This window comes from Miniopterus schreibersii (genome assembly GCF_964146895.1).
Source record: "Miniopterus schreibersii genome assembly, chromosome: 3".
NCBI classification, from domain to species: domain Eukaryota; kingdom Metazoa; phylum Chordata; class Mammalia; order Chiroptera; family Miniopteridae; genus Miniopterus; species Miniopterus schreibersii.
Genome location: NC_138103.1, coordinates 3,720,201 through 3,742,493, shown reverse-complemented (window position 1 = coordinate 3,742,493; position 22,293 = coordinate 3,720,201). Strand labels below are relative to the sequence as shown.

Sequence of the window (22,293 nt, the reverse complement as noted above, 5' to 3'; positions counted from 1 at the left end):
CCACGTGGCTCCACTTCAGTCCCTGGCCTCACAGGAACCACCCTCTCAGGAACATTTTCTCACATTTTACGCAACTCGGCTCCAGGGGAAACAATTCCAAACTCACACTGAACTAAAACTGAATAATGAGGTTTGATTGGTCCAAAGACTTCAGGGGAAGAAAACGTCCTTGTTTCAGAAATTTCAAGTTCAAGGTCTTACAGGCCGGGTATCAGCGTGAGAAGGGAGGCTCATGACAGTGCTGACGCAAAGGAGACAGAGGCGACTGGCGCCGGGAGGCCGTGCGCCCTGCGCTCGCCCGTCGGTGAGGCTCCCAGCAGCCGCTGCTGGCTCCTCTGAGGGCTCCCTCCGCCTTCCTTCTCTGCCGAGCTATTCCCAACCCCCCTTTCACTTATCTTAGCTGAAGTCCGTTTCTGGGGCTTGCAACTGAGTAGCCCTTACTGATTCCTCAATAAGGGGGAGATGGGGGGGCAGTTATTTAACAAGGAACAAAGAGCAGCAGAGGAAACGGAGAAAGCAGCTGGATCCTACGGCTGCTAACAATGTTGAAGGAGTCCAGGCCCAGTCTGTGCATCTCCTTTCAAGCGAGTCTCCACCCCACCTCCACCGTTTTCGATGAAAATGGTCCTTGTTCCTTGTAATTGACGTGGCAACTGTTTCTTTTTTTTATTGGTCAGGACTCTTTCAATTGCAAGTAACAGAAAGATAACCAATCAGTTGGAGCAAAAAAGTCCAGGGACCACGCGTCTGGAACGGCTAGATTCCCAGATTCAAAGGATGCCGTCTGCGCCTCCGTCTCTCAGTCTCGCTTCCCTCTGTCTGCTTCGGTCCCCAGCCTCCCCTCCCGATGGCGGAGGTGGCCACGGGAAGCTTCAGGCTTGCTTTGTACTAGCTCACCATCTCAGGAGAAAAATAGTTTCTCTCTTCCAATACTTTCAACAAAAGTCCTGTGGTTGATGCTCGCTGGAAAGATCTGAATTGCTTTCAATGAAGTATGATTAGAAAATTATAATTGTTCGGGCTTGGTTGCATGCCTGCCCTTGAAACTAGGATCAGCCCACACAAACCACACAGGAAAAGGAGGAGAGAAAACTCCTTCTCCAAGGACATGATTACTAGTTGCCCTCCCTAACTTTTCTTCAGTTCTTTCTGGGTAACCAAACATCCAAATATTAGCCAGCCATCCAGCCACCCAGAGTGAAGACTACATTTCAAAGGATCTCTAAAAAGCCTTGTGACAGCCTTCTCACCGAGTGAATTTAAGTGGCAATAATGGACGCAACTTCCAGGAAATGTCCTCAGAAGGATATGTCATGTCTTTCTCTGGCCTCTCTTCCCTGCCTTTGTCCAGAAGGTGGACATGATGGCTGGAGGTGAGTAAGTCATCTTGGACCACACAGCCAAGGAGGAGACACAGGGTGGAGCCTGGGTCCCTAACACTGGAGTCGCCAGCCCTGAGTCATCTTTACCTTCTTCCGGGTGACAGAAAAAGGAACATGTCTTGTTTACGTGAGTGTCTTTGACAAACCATACACCCCAACATAATCCTCCCTGACCCCCCAAAGGAAAATCATGGTGCTACTGTAAAAAGAGGGGTGAGAAGTAATGAGCAGGGATGTCCCCCATCTCACTCCCTGAAAAGTTCCACCTCAGTCCTGGTCACTACACTGGGTGGAAACTTGAAGAGGTGCATCTGCCTGGCTCTGACGTGTCTGAATACCCCAAAATTCAGAACTTAAAAAGTCAAGGGTAAAAATAAGTTTAAAATGGAGCCAGGCAAAGAATTATGAGAAAGAACTATACCCTAGTTTTCCCCACTGAGTAAAAAGTGCTTGTCAGAGTGGGTTAATCCACATTTAACCTTGTGACTTTAACAGTGAAAGGCAGCGACGGCAGGTTCCCAATGTGAAAGTACATATTAGAACTCCTTTCCGCGTATCTGTTTTGACATTTTTATTAACAATTTGAGGGAGGAGTTAAATTGTAATCAAACACAGAGATGACATGATGCCAATAGAGGGGTTGCGTTGAATGACAGAACCGCAGATTACACAACAGCAGGACCCAAAGAAGTGTTTGAAGTTAATCGTAACTCCCCATTTTACAGGTGAGAAAACTGAGGCTCAGAGAGGTCAACCGACTCCCGCCAGGTACTCCTGGAATGAAGGGTGAAGAGTTGGGTTTTAATCTTCCTACTTTCTCTTTTAGAATATATGAAAGCTGTATCACGATTCAAGATTCAAGTAGACATTTTTTAAAAAAATGGAAGCACTGAGCTGATGAGATGAGATACAATTCAATCAGGTCAAATGTGTAAGGACCTACATGTTCGGTCCACAAGAGCCCACTGTACAAGCACAGTGTGGAGCCTGTGCGCCCTAATCAGCAGCGCTTGTGAGAAACACTTAGAGATGTGACTTGGCTGCAGGCTTGTGGTGTCAGCAGTGTGGTGTAGCTATGAGAAAAAGACAACGCGGCCATAGGTGGCATCGCTGGAAACAGTTTACAGAAGACAGGTCTGAGTCCTGTTGAACCTTTCCATCTGTACCTGCGACTCTGCCTTCAGTCCCAGGCGTCAGATTTGAGAAACGATCTAGACAAAGTGGCTCAGTGCTAGGATGGGCTTCCATGAAGAATGGTCCGAGGAAGTTAGGGAACTACAAAGCCCTGTAATGAAGAACTTGGATCTTGGCGTCAGACCGCCTGGGTTTAATCCCAGCTCTGCCAGTTACTGAGGATATGTTCATTAGGCCTGAATCGCACTGTCTGTAAATGAATTATAACAGGACCTCTCCCCCTTTGGAGATAAGGGAGGTGGCACAAGTCCCGTGGTTCGCACATCACTGGCACAAAGCAAGCGCTCCATGGGCGTGAGCTGCTGTTAGGATTAAGGAAGCAAAGTGATGCGGGGATGGCGGTAGCAACCTAAGGGCTGTGGTGGGTATTAAAGGAGCTCAGCACGTGCTGACATGCTGAGTGCCTGGAACAAACTTGATGGTTACTGCTGTCTGCATTAGAGGCCTAAGGTTCCACGGCCTGGTTAGGGACAAAATACACCCTGACAGGCTAAGGTCCCCCGATCCTGATCAGTTATCCCTTGAAGGATGCTGGGGGGGGGGGGGGTAGAGGGGGAGGGAGTGATGGCGGTCACTCGGGCATTCTAGGGGGCACTCACTCGCTGACCGCCTGGGAACGGTGACTTGGCCTTAGCCATGGATTCACAACTTAGCTGCTTTCTGGGCCACGGCCATTCACACCTGTTCCGATGACCACTAAGCAGTGTGATCACTCAGGGCACTCCTGGGCTGGTCACTCAGGCTTGCTCTGGTCACGGTCCCTGAGAACTGTCCTGCGGGCAGCCGCTTGGGAACCATTCGAAGGGGAGGCGCTCCCGGTGCTGCCCCCTCTCCTCCTCGCCCTGCCACGCGTGAAAAGGCGCCTGTCCTGGGCCCTGCGGACCCTGCGGGACCCCGACCGGCTCCCGGGGCGCAGTCCGCCGCTGGGGGGCCGCCCAGAGGGAGCCCGCGGACCGGCGCCGCTCCCGGGGCTCGCGCTCCCCGAGGCGCAGCGGGAGGCGGAGTGACTGGGGGGGGCGCGGACGCTGCTCGGCGCGGGGAGGGCTGGGCCCCTGGGCAGCCCCGGCCGCACTCACGCTCGCCCCCCCGCGCCTCGCGCCGCAGCGTGTGGCCGCCGGCTCGCGCTGGCCCGTCCGCGCGAACCGCCCGATGTCCGAGTCCAGGCTCGGGTCTGTTTGGCGAGACGGCCGGTTGAGGGGCGCGAGGCAGTGTCCCCGCCGGTGTTTCCTGCCCCGGGTCAGGAGCTTTCTCCCTCCCCGCTCGCTCCACGTGGGTGCGTGGCGGGCGCCCCGGCCAGGGCGCGCGTGTGCCTGTGCCTGTGCGTGCGCGTGGCGAGGTGGCCCCGCTCCCCAGCGCTGAGCGCTCGCCGCTGCCCGGCCTGTCTGGGTCCCGGGCTGGCGCGGCCTCGGCCGGGCTGCTCCCCCTCGGCGCGGAGGCCAGCATGTGGGGGTGCCCGGCCTCCGGGAGGAGTAAATGCCTGCACACACCCTCGCTTCCCCGCCCCACGCCGGCAGGGCTCCCTAGGGCGCGGCCTGCGTGGGGAGGGCCTGGGGTCTGTGTCCCGGGAGGTGTAGGGGTGGGGGCGGGCCAGGCCCCCGGGAGGGGCGCGGGCTCCGGGGAACCGCGCGGCTGACGTCAGGCGGCTCCTTAAATAGAGCCGGCAGCGCGCTCGGCGCGGCATTTCCCGAGGAGCCGGAGCGCGGCCCGCGCCAGCGCCACCGTGCGGCCCGCGCCAGCGCGCCCGGGGCTCGGGATGGGGCTCCGGGCGCTGCGTGCGCTCCGCACCCTTCGCGTCGAAGGGCCGAGCAGCGCGGGGAGCCGCCGCCCCGCCGTCCGGAGCCCGGCCGCCTAGGACGGGGCGATGCTGGAGGCGCCGCTGCCGGGCCCTCGAGGAACCGCCCCCCGCTGGGGCCCCGGGCATGGTGCGCGCCCCGGCCGGCAGCGCCCGGAAAGGACGGCGCCCCCCGCGGCTGCACCGCGTGGCCCCGGCGGCGCCGCTCGAGCCCTCTAGGCGGCCGCAGGGCCCCAGGAGCTCCGCCGCCGGCGCCCCCTCGGAAACCATGCCCCCCGGCGCGGGCCCATGGAGCCATGGCCTATAGGGTCCTGGGCCGCGCGGGGCCACCTCAGCCGCGGAGGGCGCGCCGGCTGCTCTTCGCCTTCACGCTCTCGCTGTCCTGCTCCTACCTGTGCTACAGCCTCCTGTGCTGCTGCGACGACCTGGGCCGCAGCCGCCTGCTCCGCGCGCCCCGCTGCCTCCGCGGCGCCGGCGCCGACGGCCAGAAACTTCTCCGCAAGTCCCGCCCCTGCGATCCCCCGGGGCCGCCGCCCAGCGCGCCCGCCGCGCCCGCGCCCGCGCCGCGCCTGCCGGCCGCCAGCCTCCCGGGCGCGCCCAGGCCGGGCACCAAGCGGCTGCCCCAGGCCCTCATCGTGGGCGTGAAGAAGGGCGGCACGCGCGCCGTGCTGGAGTTCATCCGCGTGCACCCGGACGTGCGGGCCTTGGGCACGGAGCCCCACTTCTTCGACAGGAACTACGGGCGCGGGCTGGACTGGTACAGGTAAGGGGGCCCCGCGCCGCGCCCGTCCCCAGCGGCGCCATCCTCAGAGCCACCCGCGCGCTTCCTCTCTCCCTTAGCCCTGCCCGCTGTGTGGGTTCAGGCTGACGTGTGGGGGGACACAGAGGGTGGATTTACTTGGAACTTCCCGTTCTTCCCTGGCTCGTGGTTTCTTGAAAGGCAAAGGGTCGTTGTCACTGGAGTCGCCTGGAGGGAAGGGAGGGTCGTAGCCAAACTCAGGGTGAGCCGGAGGACTGACTCCGTGTCCAGCCTTTGGGATGGAGCAAGATGCCCAGAAAAGCGGCAGGAAGGACACGTGCTGCCTTTCACAGCCCTCCCCCCGACCCTCCGCAGGTCTTTCCTGGCATCTGAAGGATGGAAAGTTAGAACAGGACGACCCCCTTGCGACAGGGCTGTGTGCTTGGGCGAGGTCCCCATAGTGCAGGCCCAATGAGGGGGCATCCGGGAGGTGCCGGGATGAGAGTTCCCTTCTGCAGGCTCATTTGCAGTTCCGGGGTTTTGCTGCTGTAGCCGGGCTGGGACCTCTGTCCCTCTGGCCCTGAGTTAGTGGTCTTAGAACAGCGAAAGGAAGCCTGGGTTTGAGGCTTGGCTCTGTCACTTAGCTTCAGCAAATGCCTGAAACTCGTGGAGCCTCGGTTTTCTCAGCCGTCACACTGGGTGCAGAAGCAGCCCTGCCCTGCCTGCCTCCCTAGGCCTTTCTAAAGTGCTTTGTGAGTGCATCTGGGTGATGCTTCTAGCCCAGCCGCCAGGACGGGGAGTTGGGGATGCGGGTGAGCACTTAGATGACGATTGCCCTGGGTTGTAGGGGCAGCCAGTCATACTAGACTGTCCACTCCTCCCCTGCACTGCTGAAGGTGAGAGTCAGCCAGGCTGGTGGTGTCTGGGGATATCCTAAAGCAGCTGGAAGGTGGAGGCCGCACTGTTCAACATCCGTTTACCTCTCAAGCCCTCTGTGGTGCTGTGGTGCAGGCCTGGCCCATGTGTCGGCTGGTCCTGGCATCCTGGGGGTGGTGCAATGTATTGGTTCCCTGTAACACATGGCTCACAGACTTCTTGCAGTTCCCCTGACCCCATGAAGACCTTCTAGAAACGTCTGCATAGGAATGGGACTGGAGCGGGTAGCATGGTGGCTGCACAGTAGCTGAGACTAATTTTTAAAATTTTTATAAAAGTAAACCCTTTAGGAAGCAGAAAGTCCTAAGTATATTGGGCAAAGGACAACTTTATTAGAAGGACCCTACTGGGCTCATAATAGGGGGGCCCTGGATTTGCAAGAAGGGGGGCAACAGAGCTGACTTGTCACCTTTGCCAGTTAGCCATCAATGGTCATGGTTGTGGGGGCAAGGGTGGGACATGCGCCACCCTCAGGAGGCAGACAGGCATATCGTCTGTCTCCAGTGGAGCCCAGCTGGCATAGCTGGCCAGTGGGTGGCCCCAGCACCATTAGGTTGGTTCAGTAGAATAGGGTGGCCCGGAATGTCAGGCCTGGTGCTTTCCAAGCCGTGATCCACAGATATCCCATCTGGGCATCTGAGGTAAGCAAGGACAGAGTCGGAGCCAGGCCCTGGGCAGGGGAGGCCAGCGTATGGAACAGCAGGGCCCTGTGAGGGCCAGCCTGGTCACACTCTATTGCACAGCAGGGTTTCCTCAAGGGAAAGGCTGGAGATCATTATGAAACCCTTTGCCAAAGTGAAGTGCTTTTTAAGTGCAAAATCACAAAATTCTGGGCATCTGGTTGTCAGATATGGTGCCCTCCAATAAACACCTGTACCCTGCACCATCTCTGCATGCCCTTCTCCCGCTCCACCACCAACCCCATTCCTCGGGCTTCCTTCCCAGAGCCCGTGTCATTCAGGGATGACTGCTTTTTATTTTTAACCTTGGCATGTGTGATTCTAAGCCAGCTTAGCTGTGAACTTTCGAGATGGGAGCCTTGCCTTTTTTTTTTTTTAATATAGCACATTTGGGTTCTGCTAAAATTCTCAGCTAAGTCTTGGTAGGTTTTATTTAACAACGAGCACACTGACAGCTCCACTTCCCAGGGTCTGACTTACCCTCCCTTTCCCCCTTCATATTTCTAAATGAACAATTAGCCCGGGGTCTTGTTGTGAATTGCCATCTATGCTAGGGTAATACTGCCCCATTTGGGTGCTGTTTCCATAATTTCCAGAACATTTCTCTCTCTCTTTTTTATCCTTGATTATCAAATAATATGCATTAATTGCAGAAATGATGGGGATTTCTGAGGTCCTTTGAAACCCATGTCCTCACTTTATTCCTGAATTTTGCAAGTTGAACAGCTGGTGATATGATGCCCCTCCCTGCCTGCTGCCCCTACTAGTCTACAGATGTGAAAACTGAAACCCCAGAAGGAGAGAGCATGTGAAACGGGGTCACAAGCGAGTTGATGAAAGTTAGGACCAGAAGTCACTGGCACACATGTGTGCATGCATGTGTGCATTTCCACCAGGTGCTCAAACCACAGCTCCACACAGCTTGCCACCAGAAAGCCAATGTCCACTGGGTAGATTTGGCCAAAGTGCCTTTGTACCCACTGTAATGGACGAGTTGCAGAGTTACTGCAGTGTATCTCAGGTGACTTGTCCCTGCTAAGCCCCTGGGGATAACCTCCTGGGTCCAGAGGCCCAGATTGCATGGACAATGGAAAAATTAATAGCTTTACCCTCAACCCAAAGGAGAGACTTCTTTCTGGGGGCAGACAGAAATAAACCAGTAGGTGTGACAAACAGTGCCTGAAGGCAGGGTGATAGAGCTAGGGGGACACCACCGGCCAGAGAGACCAGGAAAAAGATTGTGCACCTTCCTTGCTCCCTGCCTGAGTCCCTTCTTGGGAACCAGCCCAGGCCAGGCCACCCAAGGAGAGCCCAGCCCTCTGAGGTGGGACCCTCCTCTTAGGTACTTTTCTGAGATCCCCTCACGGAAGCTCACCTCATCTATCCATCTTGCCCAACCCCCTTTTTTCAATTTCTTCCCCACAGTAGCAGCTGGGCCTGCAGGGTGGGGTTGACTAGACCAAGTGAGACCACGCTGACGAGGGACCTGAGATAGGACCTGCTGGAGGCTAGAGATGGTCACCTGGATGCTGTGTGATTGGAAGGAGAGTGATCTTTCTGAATCTCAGTGCGCTCGGTGTAGAAGGGCACCTGCAGTGACTGTTATAGAAGGTGGTTTTGAGGAGCGCATGGAACATCTTATATGAAAGTGCCTGGAGCTTCTGTGGTACTTAAAGATAAACCCAAGTGTTACTCCCGTTGCCAGTGTTACCCACCTCCTCACTACCCACACTCCTCTTGTCACCTCAGTGCTATTAGTATCAGAACCGTTGGTTTGCCCTGGCTGGCATGGCTCAGTGGTTAGAGTGTCAGCCCCTGCACTCTAAGGGTCACAGGTTTGATTCCCAGTCAAGGGCACGTACCTGGCTTGCAGGTTTGATCCCTGTCCCGGTCGGGGTACTTGCAGGAGGCAACCAATAGATGTGTCTCTCTCACATCGATCTCTCTCTCCATCCCTACCTCTCTAAAAATCAATGGAGAAATATCTTCAGGTGAGGATTAACCAAAAAAAAACCCCCACAAAAAACCCCCAGAACCAACCAAAAAAAAAACAACGGTTGGTTTCTGACCTGATGCTGTCACCAAATGGGGCTGAGGAGTTAATTAATTGCTGGAAAAGTAGTTCCCAGAGACAAGGGAGAGTCCTGGCCTTAGATTCTCCTTTCAGTTCTACTTCAGTTTTTTTTTCTTTTTTGCTCCCTTCCTATTGATAAAAAGTCACTTCACATTCCTGGTTGTCAGTTTGCTCTCCTTTAAAATGGGAATGACACCTGAGCCGCTTTACAGCCTTGTGGCAGTCAGACAGGGATGTGAGAATGCTTCCCCGACCTGCCGTCCTCCAAGGGCTGGAAGGGAAGCAGAATTCAGGGTCTTTTATAAAGAGATGCAAGCTGTGTCTCGTCCAGCAGTTTTTGGAGTCTTGGAGAAGCTGAGTTTCATGTAAAGTTTTCGGTGATGGGTAAGGAGCATGGGAAAGAGGAAGGGAACCTTCTTTAAGGCACTGAAACACCAGCAGGAGCAGGTTAATACGTGATAATTGACTCTGCTCTGGAGTCAGCGTTTTGATAGATGAACCCTTTCTGTAAATTTTAGACTCCAGTCCACTGCTTATTTATTTGTTCAGCGTGGAGGGTATTCTGGGGATGGTGTAAGACAAACAAGACACAGTATTTGTCCCGGAGGCAACTGTCTAAATAAGAAAGAGAGTAAAAACACGGAATAAGGCCCATTGCTTTAGCTCATTGCAGTGAAGAGATTAATCTTTGAGGACAAACTTTAGGAAGAAATAAAACCAAAGGCAGAGGCAAGGGAAATAGTTAATACAGAAGGCTTGAAGCGTCTTTACCAAAGTGATCAAAAAACAACACACACTGATGCACGCTTGTCGAGTGTTTGTAGATGCCTGCATGTGCACACACACATAACACATGCCAACCCATGCTTGTTGAGTGTGCACAGATGCCTGCGTGTGCACATACAACACATGCCAATCCATGCTTGTCGAGTGTGCACAGATGCCTGCGTGTGCACATACAACACATGCCAATCCATGCTTGTCGAGTGTGCACAGATGCCTGCGTGTGCACACTCGCACACATGATTACACGGCACACACTGATTCACACTTGTTGAGTATGCACAGATGCCTGTGTGTACACTCACATACATGATTACACTGTCCGTGTAGACTCGTCTTCATAAGGAGTTCCCCAGCCTCGGTCCAGGAGGACATCACACATGCCGATTAAATGAAACCATCGAGTCCGTAAATCCCCACTTGCCTTGCAGCTCTGTCAGCCTGGAGCACAGCGGAGACATAATAGTTCCTCCATGTGTGCAGGTCTTGTCAGGCGCTGAGGCACGCTCAGAGTGGGCAAGCAGACTGTCTTTTTGGAGAGCTGGCTTTGCTCCCCCTGGAGCTTGGAGGGACAGTATAGAAGAACTTGCAATGAAAAATAGAACAGGCTTTCCCTAAGTCCTTGGTTAAGGCTGTTAGGTTAAAATGTGAAAATATCACTTACCATAGATTCTAAAAAGCATATTTCCCCCACATTTAATGTCTCTGAAATTAGGATGCATCTGACGATGGGTGGACCTCAGCTTCAGGGAGATACCAGGCTTGCCTGTTGGATGGGAACCCTCTTCCCAGAGGGCTTCTGCCCGGAGACCCACTGGACCAGTGGTGATGCCTGGCTCAGCAGGAAGCCCCCATACCCTGCTTGTCTCTGTCACCAGCAGGATCTCTTCTGGTCAGGGAGCCTTAACATTTTCGATGTTGGAGTGTCGCCCGTGACATATCCTGAAGGCCTCTGTCCTGAATGAGGGAACATGTGGACTGGCCCCCGCCAGGAGGTGGGACATGGTGGTCAAATGTTCTTCATGGCTGCTGTGCCGCCTGCTGTCTGGAGGAGCATCCCAGGCCCTAACAGGCTCTGGGCAGAGCCGGAGCCCAGTGGGTGCTGTTACCTGCATGCTGGCTGGTGCTCCCGGCACAAGTGTGCGGGGCTGTAGAATAACTTCCTTCCCTGGGGTTAGGCCCCACAAGTCATCCCTGAGTGGCTGAGTGGCAGAGTGGGTGGGGAGGGCAGGGAAGCACGTGGCTCTCTCTTGGTCAGGGTCCCGGGGAGGGCCTGGAGGGGTCATCTAGACGAAGGCTCAGCCATGGCGGGGCGGGAAGGTGAGCGCTGGAAGGTCTAAAGGCCACACACCAGCCCTCCACTGTGGGACTCACTGTCCCCCAGAGCTAAGCCCAGGAGGGTTAACCCACTTATTTGTCAAAAGCCCACCATGGCCAGCTCAGCGCCAGGCTGCTGTAGGCTGGCTTGCTGCCACTTTGTTCTCATGGGCGGACTGATGCGCTGAAGTGCTTTGTAGTCCACGGGCAGTGAGACAAGGTGGGTAAAAGTCACCAGCCAGTGGAAGTAACTTAGCATTTCAGCGGTAATTGCTGCTTGTCACACGGCACAGCGGGCTGCTGGTTGAAGGCGGCCGTCCCAGGCCTTTCTCCGCAGGGCGGTGACTGGGCAGGTGCTTCCGAGGAGCAGGGGCCGGAGGTGCTGGTTGGGTTAACTGGGCTGAGCTCCCAGGCAGTCCCCTCGGAGTTTCCTCCCCAGCTTTGAAGTCAGAGGCACTGACAGTGGTTCCGTGTCAGTGCCCACGGCCACCAGCCCCCGGGAGTAAGAGAACTAGGGGTGTCCTCTCGGTGGAGGCTGAGGACCTCTCCGTCGTCTTGGGGACGTGGCAGCGCTCCCGGTTCTCCGACAGTTTCCAGGCTCCAGACGTGCTCCTGCCGCCTTCCTGACACGTGCCCAAACCTGGCACGTCCTCGGCTGTTACTCTCTTACTATTGTTGGTTAAGTTAACACATTTAAAAATTATAATTTTCCCATAAAGAACTGGGATTATTTGTCCTCCAGTGTATATATTTTAGAATCAATACTGTGTTCACATAATGCAAACTTCAAAAGTGACAAAGGATGTTTAATGAAACCATCTCTCTCCCAGCCCGTGTCCCCCACGCATTTCCTTTGCCCAGAAGCAGTCGTGGGTGTCCGTTTTGTGTGCCCTTCCAGAGATGCGCCGAGCATTTGTAAACCCAACACGCATTATGCAGGGATAATTAAAACACATATTTTTAAAAACAACTTCATTTGAAAACCACCCTAAATGGAAAACCAGTGTTACTTGCCATAATTAGAAAGTAATTGTAAAACTAAATAGATTGAAAAAAACCCAGTGCTGTTGGGTTTTGCTCTCTAAGGTGGCTAGAATGTCTCAAGCCGGCCTTGTCTTTGTTTAAAAGAGGCTATTAGGGAACACTGCCAGTAAGAGCAGTTAAAGAAATATTAATAACGTGGGACTTTCCCTGATGTAATCGGAAAGCTTTAAAAGTGGAGTGGGAAAGACAGGGCATTTTCTCCCTGTGAGATTCGGTGATGTATAGTGGGTCTTTGTTGCACCTAAAGTTACCGGGACGAGCTACAGCCAACACCATGGGAAACATTGCTGGAGTTTGCAGAAAGCCGGGCTCAATAAATCCCGCCCTGTTTCTAGCTCTCCGTTCCTTTGATGTGTTAATGATAGGAAGAGACAAGCCAGAGGAAAACTCCAGACAAAGAAGAGCATTAAGAAAAGTGCTTTGGCCCTGGCCGGTGTGGCGCAGTTGGTTGAGCACTGTCCTGTGCACCAAAAGGTGGCCGGTTCATTTCCCGGTCCGGGAACATGCCCAGGTTGAAGGTTCAGCCCCCAGTCAGGGTGCCGGGAGGCAGCCAGTTGATGTTTCTCTCTAACGTTAATGTTTCTCTCTCTCTGAAAAAAAGTAAATAAAGACATTTTTTACAAATTGTTTTGACTTGCAGTATATGCAAGATAGTCCACCTTCAGAAGAGCAAGGTCCCTGAATAAACGGTATAGCAGGCGTTTAAAGCCCCCGCCCCCCAGTTTCTTCACTACTCTCACTTGTGGAAAATCAACAGTGTCCCATGACTGTACCTACCTAGGTCGTCAGGTACCTGCAGGCTTCAGGGTTGCAAAGGTCAGATAGCAACTTAGGAGAAAGGAGCTCATGCCTTTTAAAAACATTATGAGGCTCATAAAAAAGAGTGTAATATTACTGTTTGCAACAACATGGGTGACCTAGAGGGTGTTATGCTGAGTGAAATAAGTCAGACAGAGAAAGTCAAGTGCAATATGATTTCACTTATATGTGGACTCTAATGGACAAAATAAACGGACAAAATAGAAACAGAGGCATAGATACGTGGAACAGACTGATGGTTGCCAGAAGGGAGGAGGCTCGGGGGACTGGCTGAAAAAATGGAAGGGATTAAGAAGTACAAATTGGCAGTTGCAAAGTAGTCATGGGATGTAAAGCACAGCATCGGGAATATAGTCAATAATACCGTAATAACTATGCATGGTGCCGGTGGGCACTGGAAACATCGAGGGGATCACTTTGTAAAGTATATAAATGCCTAACCACTATGCTATATACCTGAAGCTAATATAAAATAATATTGAATGTCAGCTGTAATTGAAAAATAAAATAAATTGTTGAATCAGGATTTAAAGTTACAAAGCATAATGAAACTGTGAGGCTCACGCCGGATGGGGTGTCTTTAAAAGTCGGGCTCCCACGCTCTGCCCCCACCGGGGGCCTGCCCTGAGGCGGTGGCAGGGCTGGCCGCTTCGCTCCCTCGACAGTCTCATCGCAGTGAAGAAAGAGGGGAACACAGTGCGTTTCTCCGGACATACCTTTTCGGTTGCATGAAAGGAGCTCCACTCGAGAAAATTGTCCCCAGGACGTCCCATATGTGGTCCACAGAAGCAGCTCAGAGGGTGTCCACGAGAGCGGGCTCCCCACGCTTGCCTTCCGTTGCGCAGACTCATCGGCCCTGATGAGACAGGTCGTGCTAGCCCAGGGTCCCCTGTCCTCAGCTCGCTGCTGGGTGCAGGAGTCCCAGATCCGCCCCGAGGCTGGCAGGCGACGTGCAGGCCTTGGGGGCGTAGCGCTCCTCAGGGAGCAGCTACGGAGGGCGGGAGAGCAGCCCAGAGTCAAAGGCATGGATGAGATGGGCTCAGATGGAGGGAAGGACAGGGAGGCCACCCCGGAGGCCATGTCAGCACAGTGACTCGAAGCTCAGGCCCTTGAATCAGAGCTGATTCAGTTCCACCTCCTGCCAGGTGTGTTCACCAGCCACTGGCTCCCCTGGGCCCCAGTTCCACCTGCACACAAGAGGGATCCTGTTGCCTCCATGTCGGGCTGCCTGAGGAGGGAATGACTGAGCATGTTAGAGCGCTCAGAACATTTCTGGCATGTGGAAGGTGTCTAGGGAGCATTAGCTGTCATTGTTGGCCATTGAATTTTTTTCCCCATCCTACTTTTACTGAGCTAAGTGCTGAGGACCTAGGGATGAGTAGGACACAGGTTCTGCCACTGGGCTCTTCATTGTTTGATGGGGTCATTTGATGTTCATGGAAGTTTTTACATAAGTCAGATGGTGACAGGTGTCATAAAAGAGATACAAGCAGAGCTATAGTAGCATGAAGAGTAGACCAAATACCATTGGGGAAATATGGGAACACTTCCTGGAGGAGGCAGCATGTGATTTGGGTCTCAGTGGGCATATAGGACCTTTGCAGGGGACAGGGGTCTTGTAAGGATGTTGTTTCTAAATATATTCATACCATGGTTTCACCTTTGCTTATGGTCAAATCATAAAGTAAAGTTGGTTCGGATTACTTTAGTTCTGCATGCTTTTATTGACCACCTACTGTGTGCCAGGCACTGTGACAAGCCCTGGAAAAAAGATGAGAAAGATCTCTTCTTCAGTGAGCTGAAGGGGCCGACAAGTCCAGAAGCAAAACTTGCTGAGAGGGAGGATGCTTCTGGCATCGCGGGGTCACAGAGGAGGGTCCCCCACCCAGGGTGGGTCAGAGAGGCTGTGGGGGAGCTGATGCCTACGCTTTAGGGTGCTTGCGTTTGTGTCGCCTGGACCTGGCTGCTGCTTCCTCATCGTGCCGGTCCCAGCTCAAATACTACCCCCTTGAAGAGACTTTCCTGGGCCCCCCGGCTGAGCTGGCGACCCTCCCAACCTCACCTTGCTTTATTTTCTCCATGCTTCTGCTTGCAGTCTAAAATTACCTTCTTTTTTTTCTGACTGTGTCTCCCACTAGACTGGAAAGTCATAGAGAGCAGGGATCTTGTCTGGTTCATGCTTGTGTCCCCAGAGCCAGATGGTGCTTGGCAAACAGTGGGTGCTCAACCAGTAGCTGTTGAATGTGTACAGTTAGGTTTGAGGGATGCTAGGAGTCACTGAGCCTGTTCCAAGGCACAGGCTGACCCCAGCCCTTTATTTGGCTTTTCCCACGTGGGTCTCGAGAGGCTGGGTGAGACACTGCGGGGTGCGGATGCGTGACTCGGCCTTCACAGCCACAGATGTTTACTGAGCACCTACTCTGTGCTGGGTACTGTTGTAGTCACTGGGGAGAGAGCAGTGAAAAACTGACAAAATCCCTGTCCCACGGTGCTCACTTACTGTGGGGCAGGGAGCGGATGATCAGTAAACGGATAATATGTCACATCTGTGGCGGAGGAGACAGAGGGAAAGAGATGGGTGGTGAGGGTGCAATCTTGGATAGGGTGCTCAGGGAAAGACTCCCTGAGAAGGTGATAGGGAGCCAAGACCTTAATTTTCAAAGGCTCTCCGGGCTGCTCTGTGGGGGTGGAAGCAGGGCAACTGGTCAGGAGGCTTTTGCAGTGGGGGTGGTGGAGGCAAGAGCTGGGCAGCTGCAGGGTTTGCAGTGGGTTGCATGGGCACAAAGGTAGTGGTGGGGATGACACCCATCAGGGGCTTGACGCCTTTCAGGCCTGTACAGGTGACAGGCTGGGGTTTGAATCTAACCTACCTCCTAGTACAGCCCCTGGCGTCGCTGGCCAGGCATCTGTCTGTGGCGTCCTTGAGCAAACCAGAAGAAGGAGTCGTGTTTTGCCGTAACTTAGAGACTCAGGGCCACCTCCAAATAGGTGGCAGATGGCAGTCCCTCTTTCTAGGGGTTGTTGAGGCCTTCTATGAGGCAGTGCTCTTAGGTAACCTTGTGGGTCCCCTGGAAGGTTGGGTTAGCTTTGCTCCAGACCAGAGAAAGGTGCAGGACACTCGGCGAGTGTCACCCGGGCTCATCAAAATGCGTGGCAAGGTGGCTGCCTGGCTGGCATTGCTAGATTTAGGGGACTGATGTGTGTGGCCTCCCTCAAGCAGAATCGAGCACCACAGTGGCTCTCTGCAAGCTAATTGGGACCCGACTCCTGACTTCCCCGAGCGGCCAGGGCACGGGGTGCTCTCGAGCTGGCAGCCTCTGCACTGTGCTTCTGCTGTGATGGTTTGATGAAGATACGAAATCATCTAACAGCTTTCATTTTGCTCGAGCGAGATGGCCGAAAGTGGAGGCAGCATTTCCCAAGATCAATCCCCGTCTTCAGAAGTGCTCGGTCAGACCCCTGCAGTTTACGGCCGCTCCTGGCTGAAATACTGCGGGGCTTGAATTATTAATTCTGTGAAAAATGAGTTAAGTCACTGCAAAGCTCTGTGGTGGGAACTTCTACTTGAAGCCCCTTTCTTGTGTTTTCTCTAGCACAAGCGTCTCTGCGAACCAGACATTCCTGGGCAGCATGGCCAGTCTCGACCTGTCATTCATTTCTCCAGGAGGGAGAGAACCCGACTCAATTTGTTCTTTCCTGCCAAGGATGGAGGGGAGGCGGTGGGCATAAGTCACTGCAGGAGGTGCTTCTGTCAGAGCCATTTGTACAGCTCCTCAAAGCTGGACATGATTCAGATGACAGCTATGCAAACAATGTTGTGTCTACAACAGGAACCCTGAGCACCTCTAGCCCGTTCAGGTGGCTGAGGCCCGGGAAGCGTGCAGGACGGACGGCACTGTGAGCTGGGTGCAGGGACCCAGCTGCAGAGCTGTCCCCTGGAGGAGCAATTTGGAGCAGTGATGGCATCGCAAACTCGACATCCTCAGGGACTCTGTGTGCACAAACGTGAATGAATGAAGTTGGCTGTGGGACACTGGGGGAGGGGGATTGTCCCATTCAGACAGGTCCCATTTAGAGAGAGTGCCGGTCCCATTGGAGGGTACTTGTCCCATTTAGAGGGGACAACCACTAGTCAATCCCAACAGACTTTTTGCCATCCCTATGCCAGATCTTCTGGGTTTTATTGTGGGTTTTTATTGTTGTTAACACTCACCCAAGGATATTTCTTCCATTGATTTTCAGAGAGAGTGGAAGGGAGGGAGGAACAGAGAGAGAGAGAGAAATAGAGAGAGAGAAATATTGATGTGAGAGAAACATTGATTGGTTCCCTCCCGCATGCCCCCCCGACCAGGGCCGGGGATTGAACCTGCAACCCAGGTATGTGTCCTTGACTGGGAATTGTACCTGCAACCCTTCGATCTATGGGCTCACACTCTAACCCCTGACCCACAGTGGCCAGAGCTGTGGGTTTTTTATTTAAGAAAAAAAGCCTGAAATACAGCATTTTTAAAAATGTGATCTGTGAATTTATAATTGTGTCTTGCTGATCCATGACTTTTCTAGAACACTCGTGGACCCAGCAGGACACGTTTGTGGGCTGGTGTTACCTGTCAGAGGCCCTTTGCTGACTCTGAGAGGGTGGGCCCTGCAAACGGGCTTTCCCGCCTTCGCATCCTGAGCCCTCCACCTTTCTAAGCCAGGGTTTCTTCTGTATAAGACGAGGGTACAGCATCCTACCTCCTACGCTGTGATGATTCCATGTCATAAGCACGTGTTAGATCTCATTACTGTTGAGGGCCCCCTTCCTGGATTGTGCGTGCAGGAGGTATGACTGTCACTAGGCTGATGGGCGTGCCTGGAAGACGAGGCATCACGTGGACCTTGGTCAAGGTGAGGAAGGCGGGGTCTCCTCAGGCCCATGGGGAGGTGAAGAACCTGGAGCCAGGATGACCCGTGGCTGGAGAAACCCATTTGGTTGCAGAGCTGGCCCCCAGGGCAGAAGCCCACAATCCCTGCTGCGCCTGCTTGTCATTCCTGTTCATGCCCGCAGAGCCCCTGAGGATGTCGAGTTTGCGAGGCCATCCCTGCTTTTCCACGGGACGGCTCTGAGCAGGGTCCCTGTGCCCAGCTCGCAGTGCCCTGTTCAGAGCAGCTCCGGGCTGTCCGTCCTGCACGCCTCACTGGCCTCAGTCACTGGGCGGGGCAGAGGTGCCCAGGGCTGTGGGTTTTAGAGAGGAACTTGCTTGCTCAGAAGGTGAGCACCTTTGATTTGATGGTGTGGTGTAGAGGGAAGTCCTGCCTGGGGAGCGAGGTCCTGCTAATAGCAAGGAGAGGCTAAGGGCTGGACCATGCAGATCAGCCTGGGAGGATTTCTGTTCGGCCTTGTTCAGGAGCTGGCAGCTGCAGAATGACAGAACCTTGGGACGGTGGAGCAGAGGAGGCCAGAGGGAGAAGCATGTGATGGAGAAAAGAAGGCAGCCACCCCTCAGGAGAAGGAATTGTGTCAGAGATGACACAGTTCCCTTTAAAGCTAGCCAAGCGTGAATGTGAACAGAGGCCCACTGGGATTGGTGCACGGTTGGTACTGAGCACTGGGGTTGGAGCACAGTCAGTGCTGAGCACTGGGGTTGGTGCACAGTCGGTGCTGAGCACTGGGGTTGGAGCACAGGCAGTGCTGAGCACTGGGGTTGGTGCACAGTCGGTGCTGAGCACTGGGGTTGGTGCACGGTCAGTACTGAGCCCTGGGGTTGGTGCACGGTCAGTAGTGAGCACTGGGGTTGGTGCACGGTCAGTACTGAGCCCTGGGGTTGGTGCACGGTCGGTGCTGAGCACTGGGGTTGGTGCAGGGTCAGTATTGAGCACTGGGGTTGGTGCACGGTCAGTACTGAGCCCTGGGGTTGGTGCACGGTCAGTAGTGAGCACTGGGGTTGGTGCACGGTCAGTAGTGAGCACTGGGGTTGGTGCACGGTCAGTAATGAGCCCTGGGGTTGGTGCATGGTCGGTGCTGAGCCCTGGGGTTGGTGCAGGGTCAGTATTGAGCCCTGGGGTTGGTGCACGGTCAGTAGTGAGCCCTGGGGTTGGTGCACGGTCGGTGCTGAGCACTGGGGTTGGTGCACGGCCAGGAGTGAGCACTGGGGTTGGTGCATGGTCAGTAGTGAGCCCTGGGGTTGGTGCACGGTCGGTGCTGAGCACTGGGGTTGGTGCACGGCCAGGAGTGAGCACTGGGGTTGGTGCATGGTCAGTAGTGAGCCCTGGGGTTGGTGCACGGTCGGTGCTGAGCCCTGGGGTTGGTGCACAATCAGTAGTGAGCACTGGGGTTGGTGCAGGGTCAGTACTGAGAGCCTGGACACAGCATCTGTTGGTGGGAGAGCTGGGTGATCTTGCAAGCTTGGTCTTGCCTCGGGGCAGTCGGTCCAAGCCACCCGAATCAGTGTCATCAAAGCCCTGTCTAAAACCTGACACATTGTTCCCCATCCTTCAGTCATTTGGGTGCCATCTTCACGATTAATTTTTGGATGTATTACAAATACTTTAATTACTTTACATGGTATTGAAGCCCACTCATAACTTTTGACTTAACTTATTTACTTAAATATGAAACTTTATGTCACTGTCCTAAATGAGAATCATCACTTGGCAGTAAAGTAGTCATGAAAACCAAGCAATGCAATTAAGTCCCAGCTCAGTACCATTGCCTGTGCCATGTGCCGCCTGAGGCAGCCTCTTTTTTTCTGTTAAAGGAAGATAAAACTGTTAGAGAGGCAGGTGTTAACAAAACTTTAGCACCTAAGACTGTCTCCATGATGTAATCAAAAGATTTGAATAGAATGAAAAGGGAAAGATAATTATTTTCTAATGATGTGATTAAGTGGCATTTAAAGTCATGTCCATGTTCCACCTAAATGTTTTTTTAACCACTGGTGGTTCATACCCCACACTTCGGGAAATGTCGACTGCCCACCTAGATCCCTCTCACTCTGATGTCACTGTATTATTTTATCATACTTGGGTGTCACCTCCATCAACAGCTTGGGGGGGACTGGCTGACATTACAAAGTCTGGGTGGTATGCAAAGCTGTGATTGCAATTTAAATTGCAAATCACTGGGGCATCATGGGGAAAGCAAGTGCCTGGGGAAGAGCTGGAGGAACAGATCCAGCCATGCATTATTTTTAGATCTTTTCCAGGATCAGTTTTATATAATTTTATCTGGACTCCGGGTTTGATAAGTTGCAGTATGTGCTCTTTATAATATTACCTGAGGCCTAATCCAAAGTTTCCTTATAATTCCAACTTAAATGACCGAGGTAAACCTATATTTATTGTTTCTTTAAAAACCTGTGACTTGGATGAATCTCAGAAGCAATGTGCTGAGTGAAAGAAAGGTTTCGAGCTGCAGGATGCCATTTGCATGACACACACAAACAGACAAGGCTAAGAGGATAGAGAACGACCCCAGGTTCTGGGACTGGGGCAGGGCCATGACCAGTAAGAGGCAGATGAGGGAGTTTTGGGGCCATGGAATATTCTGTACCCTGATTATGTGGTGTCACGTAAATCTATACGTGTTAAAATTCATAGAGCTGAACACCAATAAAAAGTCTGTCTTACTGTAAATATAAATATAAAATAAAAAGTAAAACTTCATTTAAAAAATATCCACGTGCCCTGGCCAGTGTGGCTCAGTTGGTTGGAGCGTCTCCTGCACACTGAAAGGTCACGGGTTCGACTCCCTGCCAGGGTACATACCCAAGTTGCAGGTTCGATCCCCTGTCAGGGAAGGCATAAGGGAGGCAAAGGATCCATGTTTCTCTCTCACATCAATGTTTCTCTCTCTCACTCTCCCTTCCTCTCGCTCTAAAAATCAATGAACATGTTCTTGTGTGAGGATTAAAAAAGTAATAATAAAGATTAAACAACTCAGCTGCTGAAGGGCATCATACACCTCTCAAAAGAGAGGGATCCCTAATTGTCAGAGAGACCCAGCTCCCAAATTTTTCGAGTCCACAAGCCTCCCTAACTCCTGTCCTTGTTATGAGTTAGAATCAAGGATATGGGTGGCCTTAAATCTTCCCTCTCCCACACCCACATTCCTGACACTGCGACCTGAGGCAAAGGCTGAGGAGATTCCCTGTGGTCTGGGGCCATGGTGGCCGACACAGACGTCTGGCCAGGCACTTCACAATCTCCTGACAGCACGTCTGTCCTCTGGTAGTAGCCAGCCTGAGGACTGAGCTAGACGCATCACCCTGCCCACCCCCCTCCACCTTGTCCCAACTCAGCAGGGACAAAAAGCTCCCGAATCACGCCCTCTCCCTCCAGAGCTGGGGAAGAACCCACCGTGGATTGGAGAGGCCCCCCGTTTCCTCTTCCCAGTACTTGGTAAAGACCCCATGCTTCCCACAGCCCCCATGCCACAGACTCCACTCCAGCCACTGCTAAAGACGGGCCACCATCCTGTCCTCTCCTCCCCTGGCATCTGAAATTGGACACACAGTAGGCATTGAAGCCTGACTCTAGTGCTGGCACCTGAGGCCACAAGGCACCCCAGTGACCTTTCACAAACCCCGGATTTTACTGGGTTAGGCTGCATGGGTTTATTTTCCTTAGGTGACTAACACGCTACTTGGGTGGTTGTGCGAAAGCCACCTGGGCTGGAGGCAAAAATATGAGTGTCACCAACCTGCGGGCGATAATCGAACTCCTGGGAGTGGCTGCAGCAACTCAGGAGCCTGTGGAGCTCAGAGGGGGGTCGAGAGGAGGGGTGTGACCAGGAGGTAACTCAACACAGTGCTGGGGACAGGGCGATGGGAAGGGATGGGGGTGGGGCGGCTCGTGTGGCAGAGCGAAGTAGAGCTGGGGGCGCGCAGATGCCCCCGAGGGGCCAGCTCCCCAGGAGGCCGGGGTGCTGCCCGAGGCTCCCTTAGTTACTGGTCTGCCTGGTTACTCACAGTAACCGACTTCAAAAACGACGATCCTGTTACGGTCACCACTGTCCCCAGCTGTAAGTACTTGCACTTTTCCTGGGTATAATTTATGTGTAAGTAAGTGAGCGGACAAACAGGCAAACGAAGGCGTTTCCCGGCGGTGCGGGGCAGCGTGGCGGGTAAAGAAACGCGGGCACGCGGATGTGGGAAGTTCTGAAGCAGTGTCCGGTTACAAACAGGTAAAGCATGTGTACTGCCTTTTGTGGAGAAGGGTGGGAAGGAAAAAAATATGTTGGAATTTCGTTATTTATGCATAAATTAATTCTGAAAGGATACATAAGAAGCTAGTGACAGCAGCTTCCTGGGGTGAAATTGGGCGCACAGGGGTGGGTGGGGGGCACGCCTCACCACGTGCCTTTTACACGGTTTTGAGCCATGTCAGCATAGTCTTTGAAAATTAAAGTAGGGGTTGTACTTTGTGGGAAAATTAGGAAATGGAAAAAAGAAGTAGGAAGTTGTCCCAAATTGGACTTCTTGTTGTAATTGCTGTTAGAATTTTGCTTTTTACCATTGCAGACGAATCCCGTGTGTACTTTCTATACCATT

At 53.4% G+C, this 22,293-nt stretch overlaps 1 protein-coding gene across 1 annotated transcript in view; it reads left to right on the top strand.

The window, feature by feature from the left end:
- The first annotated feature begins 4,277 nt into the window (after window positions 1-4,277).
- The window catches only part of HS3ST2 (heparan sulfate-glucosamine 3-sulfotransferase 2), an 82,564-nt gene continuing 64,548 nt past the window's right edge, over window positions 4,278-22,293 (top strand). The window contains exon 1 of the mRNA XM_081133120.1: window positions 4,278-5,131. Within this exon, the coding sequence (XP_080989246.1) occupies window positions 4,665-5,131 (467 nt within the window). The 5' untranslated portion in view covers window positions 4,278-4,664. The remainder of the gene's footprint in view (window positions 5,132-22,293) is intronic.